Source organism: Lithobates pipiens, unplaced genomic scaffold (assembly GCF_037356315.1).
Source record: "Lithobates pipiens isolate NorthernLeopardFrog02 unplaced genomic scaffold, aLitPip1_a1.2 Scaffold_18, whole genome shotgun sequence".
NCBI lineage: Eukaryota > Metazoa > Chordata > Amphibia > Anura > Ranidae > Lithobates > Lithobates pipiens.
In genome coordinates this window covers 575,539,786-575,552,670 of record NW_027507758.1, presented here as the reverse complement: position 1 = coordinate 575,552,670, position 12,885 = coordinate 575,539,786, and the positions used below count along the sequence as shown (strand labels likewise).

The following is a 12,885-nucleotide window of genomic DNA, read 5'->3' as shown; positions in this document are numbered from 1 at the left end:
GGGGGGGTCACATGCTCCAGGGGAGTCAAGGAGAGAGAGTTGGAGGTCCGGAGGTCCAGGAGTTCAGAGATCCTGGAGCCTCTGGGAGGAGGCTGAAGGCCCGGGAGTTCAGAGATCCCAGAGCCGGATAGCCGGAGGTGAGTCCGGGGAGGCCAAAGTTTGGCCCCTGGAGGAAGACCAGGCATCCCAGGCGAGGATGTGCCGAATAGCTTGGAGGAGGAAGTAGGAACTAAGCAGAAGGAGAAAACTGGGAATTTCTGTGAGTAGAACATGGACTGTTGATTGGGTGTGAGCAAAGGGAGTGCAACCCAGTAGAGCTACTCAATAACTTCATACTGTGTATCTAAGGACCACAGTATCAAGCACTTTCCAGGACTGAGGGAAGTTCGACACCACAAGTCATGGAAATAGGCAATGTGGCCTGTGACTTTGAGGTCAACATCCACAGCATTATTCAGGGTGATGCTTATCTGTCCATATCGGAAGTGCAACAACAAGAGAGAGAATTGGAACCAGGAAAGGATCGCTGTAAGGGACTATATTAATAACAGCCACGCTACAGATTAGTACCCTTTTGACCTAAAACTGGGGTTGGATGGGGCATCTCATATACCCTATTGAACAGCCCACCAATTTATACCCAGAATAAAGCATTATAAAATCCAGAGTTCTGACTGATGTCATGTACTTGCATGGGTGATTGGAAGCGGAGCCAACTGACAAAAGGTAATGAACAAACTCAGCAGCTCCCACGAGGGTAGAGCTACATAAGTAAAAAAAAAAACCTTTTATTGAAGAAAATCTATCCTGGATATCAAATACAGCAGATTATTCAATTAATCTCTAATGAAATGCGATCCTTACCTCTTGTTGGTTCACCAGGAAGGCATCAATGAGATTACTCTGGTCATTTACATCGAGATTTTTCTTCTGTTTAGTAAATGTTTCTCTTATGAAGTTTTGCAAATGCCACATATTTTCAAAAAGTTTTTGGTGAGGTCCTGGGAGCAGGTCTAACAAAGTTGGAATAACATTGTATAGCTTTAAAAAGAAAAAAAAAAAACATATAGGTGTATATTTCTAAATATACTTGAAAGTTGACAGATTGTAAAGAATGAGGCCAAGAAAGATGGTGTGTTTTTAATTCTAGGACGATAGATGATTATGCTAATGGGAAACTAAGCCCTGATTTTTGCCTCCAGTTTTTTTTCTGGAGCTTGTTCTCAATATCTACTACTATCTCAAATTATTACTGTGGCATTCAACACTTAAAACAAACCTGATAGAGCTACAATGATAAGGAAAATGCTAAATGGTCCAGGAGGTAGGGCATTGTTGCTAATCCAACAAAATGCACTGCTCCACTCGGTATCTTCAACTAACTTTTTGTATAGTATCAAACAAATGATCTGTACCTTGCGAATATGGATGGATGAGCACAGTCATGTTTGTGGAGAATTCCGATCGGACAAAGTGCCACGCATGCTCAGATAAAATTCCTAGACCAAAGCTATTGGCTACTAGCCTGAACGTAGTCCCGTCGTAACTAAATAACGTCCTCACGTTACGAACGATCGGATTTTCCGACAACTTTGTCTGTCTGTGTGTATGCAACACCAGTTTCGGACAAAATCCGACGGATTTTGTTGTCGGAATGTCCGACCGCGTGTACAAGGGCTAATGCAGGTAAAGGGCAACTTCTTAGGTCAATGACTGCAAGGTTCAATTCCTATTGAAAAAATACACAAGGTATGGCTCAAAGCAAAATTCCGGGAGAAGTAAATTTTGTCTAAATATAGGAGGCACATGTATTCTTTCTTCAGTCTCGGTGTGCTTTGTGTATTTCTTTCACATCTGTGCAGAAATCCAGTATGACACCTCTGTACAGGCACTTCCTGTAATAAAGACCGATCACTGCTGTTCTCTCTCCTTATGTCTTGTCTCCGCCCCCTCCTGTAGTTTTCTGCAGGCAGCCTGTAGTGGATGGTCCTGCTGGGCCCCTCCTACAGCTCTGCTCTCTGCATAGACTATGTACAGCACAGTGATGAAATCACCACTACTTTTGCAATAATAACTAGGTTGGTAAATTTATATAATGCACACATACTAGATGCATATGCTTTGTGGCTCCTGAAGAATATGTTTAATGTAAAAATGTAATTCATCTATAACAGCTCTTTATCATCAGTGAGATTCATCCTCTTTATTTGTCCCGGTGATGTTCAATAAGTGATGGGAAATTCCCAATTTTAAAAGACGGCGATTTAGGAAGTGAACGGAAATCTATTTAATGAAACATAGTGAGTGAAAGAAACTTGATAGGGGTTCAAAACAATCTCCTTCTGCCCCTGCCCATAAAAGATTTAAAAAAATAAAAAAGTTTTGTTTTGTAAAAACTATAATAAAATTAGAATTGTTTTGCACATGCACAACTTTTTCAGGTATGGCATGTTTGGTAGTAACCTTTTCTTGGATCATTGATAGTCATAAAGAAAATGTCCAGTGGTGACCAAGCATCAAATTCATAACACATATCACTCACACACACGCAAGGAACTTACCATTACCGCACGGGAACTCATAAGCTGTATGTTTTCATTAATCATACCTATGAGTCTCAGTATAATGGGGTCATCATAATTGAATCGATGACCAAGTAGTATGGAGATGATTATATTGGCCACTGCAGCATTAAGAACGGTCAGGATATCAAAAGGTTTACCTGGAATAAAAAATAAAAAAAATAAACGTGATTTCATAACAACAAGGAAGAAAATTCGCACTGAAGAAATACATGGAAAAAAGTGTAGCCTGGTCCACAGTGCTGGCAGAGAGGATTCTGCATCTGAACAAGCAGCAGAAACTATTCACATGAGCACTAGCTGTGAGGACAATGCCATAGCTAATAGTCATAGGATGGATTACTAAGAAAGACTTGGTGAGATTTGTGTGAAAGCCCATCAGCGAGCCAAGTATACCAAGACTCATATTGCCAAAGTCAAAGCTGTGGTTAACTGTTCAGTGTGTAAGGAAAGCTGACAGTGGGACAGGCACAGCTGCAAAGAGGAAACGGCCATTATAAAACTGTGTGCAATAAAATAATACAAGAGGACACTTCTAAGTGCAGCAACAAAATAATAGAAAATTTATTATCAAATACCATAATTTTCATTTCCTAATGGACTCCATGGCAGCCTATGTGTGGGTTAACCCCGCCTCCTCTCCAATGCTATAGGACCCCATACCCATAAATTTGAACTCACTGCTAGGGACTGGAAAGGAAAAGAAAATTACGGTAAGTATTTGATAATACATTTAAAGTTTTCCTGACAGACTCCATGGCAGCCTACAGGCCGCAATCATTCTGGTTGTTACTGCCGGAGTACAGCACAAACAAGTACTCAGAGCATCTAAAGGAGGAAGTAGCTTGCAGATATTCCCTCAGTATTTTGCCTATATCCAGAGGATGAACTTCGGTAGACCCTGGAGACCTGAATGTAGGTAAGACAATTACTTGGTTCTCATGGAACACTGAAGTGACTTTCAGCTTTGAACCGAGCATAGGAATGAGGACCACCCGGTCCGGGAAAAAGGTCAGGGATGGCTCTTCATGACCCAAGGAAAAAATCTCAGAAATCCTTTTGGCCAAAGTGATAGCGACCAAGGAGACTTTTGCAGAAAGGTCTTTAAAAGAAATCGGGGTAGACCCCATGATACTGAATCCAGACAATAAGTCGAGAATGAGGGGAAGACCCCATTTGGGGAATCTTGGTCTTCTCTGGGGCCTGAATCTTGACACCCCATGGAAGAACTGCCGAATTAGTGTGTAAACAGCCCTTGATGTTCCGGAGAAGGGAGATAAGGCTGAAACTTGGACTCTAAGAGAGGAGATGGATAGAGACAGATCTAGGCCAGATTGAAGGAAGCTGAAGATTTCCTGGATCTCTGAATCCCTAAATGATCTGCTCGTAGAGGATGTTTGAATTCAACAAACTTGGCCCATATTCTCTCATGTACTTTATTTGTGCTTGCTTTTCTTGAGCTCATGAGGGTAGAGATCACTCTTGAAGCACACCCGAGAGATTTCAGCCTCTCCCTCTCAAGAACCAGACCATCAGTCTCAGTAATGCCGGACAACAGTGCAGGACTGCCCAATGAGAAAGAAGGCCCGGCCTGAGAGGAAGAGGCACCGGTTCTCGGAAGCTGAGCTGGGTAAGAGGGGAAAACTATGGCCTGTTCGGCCAGCAAGGTGAAATCACCACCACCTCGACTGTTTCCGCTTGAAGTCTCCGTAAGAACTTGAGGCTGTTTGGAAGCAGAGGAAAGGCGTATGCCTTGCTGAATTTCCACTGATCTGTCAGGGCATCTATTCCGAAGGCCTGGCTGCAACACTTCCCAATCTTGAAGTTGCAGGGGGATGCAAATAGATCAAATTCGGGATCGACTCCCAAGGACAGGATGCACTTGAATGTCTGCGCATGAAGAGACCACTCATTGTTGTCTAACTGTGTGTGGGACAGAAAGTCGGTCTGGACATTCTGAGCTCCAGGAATTAAGACTGCTGAAATATTGGCCAGGTTTTTCTGAGCCAAAAACATGATAGGTTTGACTTCTTGGAGCAGGTTGGAGCTCCGAGTGCCCCATTGACTCCTCACATAGGACACCTCTGTGATGTTGTCCATCATTCGTACCACTGACTCCCCTTTCAGGAGATGAGTGAAGGATTGAAGGGCACACCAGGCTGCCCGAAGTTCCAGGACATTTGAACCTAGATTGTGGAGATGAGCATCCCACTTGCCTTGTGCAAGTTCTGTCCTGCAGAGGGCTCCCCATCCAGCACCGCTGGTATCGGTTGTGACCGTGACCCATGAGACAGGGGTGATGGAGTGGCAAGTGAGCACATTTTTGCGCTGAAGCCACCAGAAGAGACTGTCCCTCATGACTGATGTGATGTGAATGGACTGATTGATACCCCCCAACTTCCATTGCCAAAGTCATTTTAATCACTTCAGCCCCGGACCAATTTTCAGCCTAAGGACCAGAGGTCTTTTTACAATTTCGCACTGCACTGCTTTAACTGGTAATTGCGCGGTCATGCAATGTTGTACCCAAACGAAATTTGCGTCCTTTTCTTCCCACAAATAGAGCTTTCTTTTGATGGTATTTGATTGCCTCTGCGATTTTTATTTTTTGCAATATAAATGAAAAAAGACCGACAATTTTGAGAAAAAAAATATATTTTCTACTTTTTGTTATAAGAAAAATCGAATAAACTCAATTTCAGTCCTACATTTAGGGCAAAATTTATTCAGCCACATGTCTTTAGTAAAAAAAATGTCAATAAGCGTATATTTATTGGTTTGCGCAAAAGTTATAGCGTCTACAAACTAGAGTACATTTTCTGTAATCTCATTTCTTGAGGTGCTAAAATGGCAGGGCAGTACAACCCCCCCCCCCCCCCCAAATGACCCCATTTTGGAAAGTAGACACCCCAAGGAAATTTCTGGGAGGCATGTTGAGCCCATTGAATATTTTTTTTTTGTCCCAAGTGATTGAATAATGACACAAAAAAAAAAAAGTTTACAAAAAGTTGTCACTAAATGATATATTGCTCACACATGCCATAGTTATATGTGGAATTGAACCCCAAAATATATTCTGCTGCTTCTCCTGAGTACGAGGATACCACATATGTGGGACTTTTTTTGGGAATCTAGCTGCGTACGGCACCCCGAAAACCAATCACTGCCTTCAGGGTTTCTAAGCGTGCAAATTTTTGATTTCACTCCTCACTACCTATCACAGTTTCGAAGGCCATAAAATGCCAAAATAGCACAAAACCCCCCCAAATGACCCCAGTAGACACCCCAAGCTATTTACTGAGAGGCATGTTGAGTCCATGAAATATTTTATATTTTGCCACAAGTTGCAGGAATATTACTTTTTTTTTGCACAAAGTTGTCACTAAATGATATATTGCTCACACATGCTATGGGCATAAGTCAAATTACACCCCAAAATAAATTCTGCTGCTTCTCCCGAGTACGGGGATACCACATGTGGGGGACTTTTTGGGAGCCTAACCACGTACGGGACCCCGATAATCAAGCACTGCCTTCCGGGATTTAAATATAAAACGCTACCAAAAAAAACTGTTAGCGATCGCAGGGATCAGGCCTGACTCTGCGATCACTGCAGTTATGTGTTTAGTGTTTTGTAAGCGCCAGTGATCAATCGATACTGCACTTGGGTGGGCTGGGCGGAGGGGCAAAGCGCAGGTGCTAGCAGGTATCTGGGCTGATCCTGCTAACAATGCGTTTTTTTGGAACCCTAAACTGCTGGGGATGCTAGTATAGATCTGATCAGATCAGATATTGATCTGTTCAGATTCGATACCACTACGGGAGGTTTATGCTTTGCGCGTGGGTGTTAGCAGTACTGGCACTAACCTAGCGCTGCCTGGGGCGACGCAGACCCTGACCCTAAAACCTAATTGATATCACCCGCCGGGTGATCAGGGGGTTAAACCTTTATTGGGTAATAAATGGTGGGTGCCCTGATGCTATAAAAAGCAAACTAACCAGAGTCACGCGTAAAGCCCCGTACACACTATCAGATTGTCTGCTGAGTTTTTCCTTCAGATTTACCAAAACCATGTAATATGAGGTCAAACCTTAGGAGTTTCAATGTGTATGCAATCAGGCAGGCCCTTCTACTACATGGTTTTGGTAAATCGGAAGGAAAAACTCAGCAGACAATCTGATAGTGTGTACGGGGCTTTAGACTTATACGGTGATCACTGGTGAAAGGGTTAACTAGGGGCAATCAGGGGGTTCAAATTTTTAATAGGTAGTATATGGGGGTCCCTGGCGCTATATAAAAACCTGACGGGGAACCTAAACGAACTGGCTAACCAGCGTCACCGGTGACACTTATACTGTGATCGCTGGTGAAAGGGTTAACTAGGGACAATCAGGGGGTTAAAACCATTATTGGGTAGTATATCAGGGTACCTAGCGCTATAAAAACCTGGCGGTGAACCTAAAAAAATAACTACCTACCTAGCGGCATCAGTGACACTAATGCAGCGATCACAAAAACGATCGCTTAGTGATACTGGCAAAAGGGGGTGAAAGGGTTAACTAGGGGCAATCAGGGGGGTAAAACCATTATTGGGTAGTATATCGGGGTACCTAGTGCTATAAAAACCTAGCGGTGAACCTAAAAAAAACTAGCTACCTAGCGACACTAATGCAGCGATCAGAAAAATGATCGCTTAGTGACACTGGCAAAAGGAGGTGAAAGGGTTAACTAGGGGCAATCAGGGGGTTAAAACCATTATTGGGTAGTATATCGGGGTACCTAGCGCTATAAAAACCTGGCGGAGAACCTAAAAAAATAGCTAGCTACCTAGCGACACTAGTGACACTAATGCAGCGATCGGGGGGGGGGGTGATCGGGGGGGTTTGTGTGCCTGTGTGTGCCTACATGTTAGTGTAGTGTTGGTGCACACTTACTTTCACTTCTCCTCGTAGTCCGGTCAAAAAGACCGCCCCGAGGAGAATGACATCACTTCCTCCTGCCTGTGTTTACTATACACAGTGGGAGGAAGCTTCTCATTCGCCAGGAGCGATCGAGAGGGGATGGCCAGAAACCAACGGCCATCCCCTCATCCCGGATCGCTCCTGAAGCGAAACGGACCGCAGCATCCAGCGGGAGGGGGTCCGATCGGACCCCCCACCCTCTGGAAGGCAAGCACGTACATGTACGTGCTTGTGCCTGTACATGCCATTGTGATGACGTACAATGGCATGCGGCGGTCCTTAAGTGGTTAAAGGCTCAAGGCTTTTTACCTTCATGCATTCTATGGAATATGGAATGATTTCAACATTGCTATTTCTGTTACCAATTGCCTGTATCTAAGATAAATAAATGTTACTTTTCATTCATTTTAATTCTGTGTGGTATTGCTCAGTAGCACTACAGTATATTAAGAGGATTAAAATTGATTATTGTGCGATTATGTTTTTAACCCCTTCTGGACCACCCCATGCGACATACTGCACAGGGCGCCCCTTCTGCGTGAAATCATGTACCTGTACGTGATTTTGTGCACTTGGTCTGGGGTGTTGCCAGAGATTTGCTTCTGCTGTGATTGGACAGCAAGAGCCAATCAGCGGGTCCAGTGGACCTGATGTTTGCATGCACCCCACAATCGTTCTCAGGAGAGGCAGAACAGCGGTCTGCCTATATAAACAAGGCAGACCACCGTTCTGTGAGAGGGAAAAATTGAGATCTTTTGTTTCTGCAAAGCAGGACCACAGATCTGTCTTCCCCCAGTCAAAACACCCCCTACACAGTTAGAAAGCACTCCCTAGGAGCACATTTAGCCCTTTGATCACCCCTGATGTTAAGCCCTTCCCTGCCAATGTCATTAGTACAGTGACAGTGCATTTTTTTAGCACTAATCACTGTATTAGTGTCACTGGTACCCAAAAAAGTTTCAGAAGTGTCAGTTAGGTGTCCGATTTGTCTGCAGCAATGTTGCAGTGCCGCTAAAAATTGCTGATCGATGCCGTTACTAGTGAAAAAAATAAATACAATTTTTATATATTAATAATGCACAAGACCCTAGGAGATGGATGCTAATAGAGGGAAGAGGAATAGGAGAGGGGATACACTACACTACACAATTTAACTAAATATGGACACTTGGAATGATAGTTCACAACTAAGAGGAGGGGAGGGGGAACAATTATACTAACAAATACATTAAGTAGGGTTTTTTCTTTTTTTTTTTTCTCGCGCATAATCACAGCGACATATATAATGATATTAATATTTTAGGGTGAGTGTGAAGAATTGTGTCATGGATTCAGTGGAGTTTGACAGAATATGAAGGGGAAGGGGTAGCAAGGGAATTCCCCTCCAAGGGGGATTTTTAAGTATTTTTTTTTCGTTTTTTTTGTTTTTTTTCTTTCTCCCCTTAATTTTTTCAGTAAGCGGGGGCTCCAGAACTGCATTAATAGAGGTAGGTATAGAAGTGAAATACCCATACTCCCCCCTTTTCTCTTATTTTGTAATGACAAAATGCTTCCGATCGATGCTGGCACTGCCAGAAGGAGCAAGGGATGTTACTACACATCTTCTGGTCATGCTCCAGACTCAGGGACTATTGGAGGTCCGAAGGATCACTCAAAAATTCATTGAGCCTGCGATTCCTGAAGAACCAACTTTTTTCCTTTTGCACGACACTAAAATACCGGGTAAGGCACAGATAGAGGGCACTGTCCCATTCCGACTAGTTTTTTTTGGGGGGGAGGAATTTGGGAAAAAGGAAAGGAAAAAGGTAGTGGGGAGGCTTAAAATTTTTACTACTACACAGAAGTCGTCCGACAGAGGTCTTACTCTGGGACTATGAGTCTGAGAGTAGGCTATGTTTGTACAAGAGCTTATGACCGAGAGGGGAAAGATATTCAGATTAAGATGTTGATTTGAAATACTGCAATGCAGATAGCTTTATCCTGGTGGATGGGAATGCATTACCTATTAATGAGGTTTAAAGTATTTAAGATACTTAAAGATAAGTTATAATTTTGGAGCCTGTATGTGTTCCCCTTTAATAAAGAATTAATAATAATAAAAAAGTAAATAAAAATAAATAAATAAATACAAATTCCCATAGTTTGTAAATACTATAACTTTTGAACAAACCAAACAATATACGCTTATTGAGATTTTTTTTTACCAAAAAATATGTAGCAGAATGCATATTGGCTTAAATTGATGAAGACATTTTTTTTTTACTTGTTTTTTTTATTGGGAATGTTTTATATTATAAAGTAAAAAATATGGCTTTTTTTTTTTTTTAAATGTTGGTCTTTTTTTTGTTTCTAGCGCAAAAGAAAAAAAAATGCAGAGGTGATCAAATAAAACCAAAAGAAAGCTCTATATGTGGGGAAAATGGACATAATATTTTTTTTCGGTACAGCGTTGTATGACTGTGCAATTGTCAGTTAAAGTAAAGCAGTGCCATATTGCATAAAGTGGCCTGGTCATTAAGGGGGTAAACCTTCTGGGGCTGAAGAGGTTAATAAAGTATATAGCAGTGTAATCATATTATTTGTAAAAAAAAATTTAGCACAAGCTCCCAAGCTAGATTTTATCATCTTTTTTTTGCAGGCAAAATAAAGCGTCATGTGTTGTCTTAAGTAATTTTCTTTCAGTGCCAGTATCTTGGTGATGTCAGAACTCCTCACCACCAGTATAAAGACCTGAATTGGGACACTGTCATATCTGCTAAACATAGTTTGATTATTTGCCATTAAAAATGAGTCCTCGATGTTCAATGCCAACAGACATCTTTTCATATAGTATATCCAATTGCTCAGTTGAGAGTAGTGTTTGTATGTCAATCTCATTGTTCACTTCTAATGTTCCTCACATGATATCAGCATTTATGATGGGTTCAAACACACATGTGTGTCAGATATGACAATCATCATAGAAAAAAAAATACCCAAGAATGAGAAGCGAAAACAGTCTGATCTGCCCATAGAGGAACACATGGAAATGGCTATCAAGGAAAAACCTATGAGATCATTCCAATAACAAATGCAGATACCAAAAAAATCCAACAGTAAATAAAAGGTAATCAATTTTCTTTTTCTCATAGAACGCAGGGCATAAAATGAATAATAATAAAGACAAAGATGCATCAAAACAATCACCTCCATAAGAATTCAGTGTCTGCACTAAATATTTGGCTTCTTCACTAATCTTGTCTTCTATCGCTTTTTTTCCCATCCCATAATCTCCGAGCGTTGAAAGAGTGAATCTTCTCATTGCTTTCCAGCTCTCACCATTAGAGAAAAAAAGACCTAAACAAGAAGAATGTATCATTATTTTTGTGTCAACAAATATAACTGTTGGATACAAATGCTGCCCAAAATACAGATCCAGGGCTGTTGATAGCAATCACAAATGGGTCTTATGCCGCGTACACACGATCGGAATTCCGGCCAGAAATAGACCAATGATAGCTTTTCATCGGAAAATAATAGCATGTTCTCAATTTTCTCGATGGAAAAACTTTCTATCTAAATTCTGATCGTGTGTATGCAATTCCGACACACCAAAAATCGCGCATGCTCAGATTCAACTACGAGACGGAAGCTATTGGCTACTGGGTATTGAACTTCCTTTTTCTAGTCCCATCGTACGTGTTGTACGTCACAGCATTCTAAATGATCGGAATTTGGTGTGACCGTGTGTAGGCAAGACAGCTTGAGCGTAATTCAGTCGGGAAAACCATCAGAGCTTTTTCCGACGCGAATTCCGATCGTATGTACGCGGCATAAGTGTTTACTTTATCTTATCCCGGGACCTTAGCTTTCCATTGCATGCAGAAAACAGGCTATACAAATACAAGAACAGAAATACCACACACATGCCATAATAAATACACCCCCCCCCCCCTAACTTAAATTTAGTTTTTTCCAAAAACCCTCCAGCATTCAAAAGCCATATGGACCACAGAAAGAAGCTATTTCCCCTTTCCCAGTTCTTTGATACTGACTAAATCAAATCTTGCAATGATCTTCTGTGCCATTTTCATAACCATCTTCAAGATATTTATGGACCAGTCATGATCCCTGCTGATGGAGACCTGCTCTGAAAAGCTTTTCCTCCACAGCTTCCTCAAAAAATACAGTCTCTGATGTGCCTTGCCCACCAGTTGGATATATGACCTGTCCACAACAGATCCTCATTAATTTTTTTTTCCCAGAAAGCAAAACTCCTGTACAATCTCACCCTCTATCCTATCGATTACCACCAGCTTGTAGCTAACATTTCCTATTTTCCTAAAATTGGTAATAATTGTCTGTGTCTGATCTGCATTTAGCTTTAAATTTTTTTCTCTGTACCAACCAACTAGGTTTTCTATATCTTGAGGACATGCAGACTCATTGCTGACCCTTATTTTCCCCATAACCGTGATGATATCTGCGAATTTTAACACATAGTTCACTTTGAAATGAGAGCCACAATTATAAGTGTAGCGGCGGCTCCTGAAGAGCACGCGCTATGCGTTTTTCAAAGTTAAAGTTAGGCCTGAACTGCAGTTTGGTTTGGGTACAGTTGTCTAAATTTGGACTTCAGCATTAGTGTGACTGGACTGTGAGATGTTCAGCCTGGCCACAGAGGGCACTGTCTCTTCTGGCAGGCATGGAACTATGGTCTGGTTAGGTGCTTAAGTTACTCTCTCTCGGAGCCCGCCCAGTGGGAGTGGCGTTCTTGCTGTGCTTTCTGGGAGAGGGTATTTAAGATGCGGACGTCACGTGGTTCGGGGGTTCCGGTCCATAATGATGTACTGACTTCATGGTCCTGGTCCTCCTGACAAGCCCCCAGGAAGGCTATGGCCTGGGGTGCAGACCCACCCGAAATGATGTCTCGGGGCGGGGAAAATAAAGGAGGATTCTGAGATGGTTGGGTGCCGTCTCCAGTTTGGGAGAGACCCAGTAAATTCAAGCATTCCAGGGGAGGACTCTTCAGAAGAAGACCACGTACGGGTTGGTTTCTTAGTAAGAGCCTAGAAGGGCTAAAGTACCCAAGAGAATCCGGTCGCGTGGATATCGCCAAGCTGGCTGAAAGATCCAGGTATCCTATGAGTGCTCTTCAAGTTTAGTTTCACGTGTTCTACAACAACGTCTGTGGCAGAGACATGTCTTGTATGTTCTACAACAACGTCTGTGGCAGAGACTTGTTCCTGAGTAAGCACCTTGTTGGCTGCTAGGCCTTGTGAGAGAAGGACTGTCCAACTTGAGTGAACATCCAGTTGCGAATGGCTATTCTTTGGATGCAGTCAAAGTAAGCAAGTTCTTC

General features: G+C 42.3%; 1 protein-coding gene across 5 annotated transcripts in view; it reads right to left on the bottom strand.

The window, feature by feature from the left end:
* Window positions 1-12,885, bottom strand: part of LOC143989057 (cytochrome P450 2F2-like) — a 144,422-nt gene that overhangs the window by 111,496 nt on the left and 20,041 nt on the right. For 4 of the 5 annotated variants that reach the window (XM_077489068.1, XM_077489070.1, XM_077489071.1 and 1 more), the window contains 3 exons: window positions 10,731-10,880; window positions 2,562-2,722; window positions 865-1,041 (listed from right to left, as the gene is read on the bottom strand). The exons of the other annotated variant lie outside the window; for it this stretch is intronic. In XM_077489068.1, coding sequence (XP_077345194.1) covers window positions 865-1,041; window positions 2,562-2,722; window positions 10,731-10,880 — 488 coding nt within the window. The remainder of the gene's footprint in view (window positions 1-864; window positions 1,042-2,561; window positions 2,723-10,730; window positions 10,881-12,885) is intronic. 5 annotated transcript variants of the gene reach the window in all.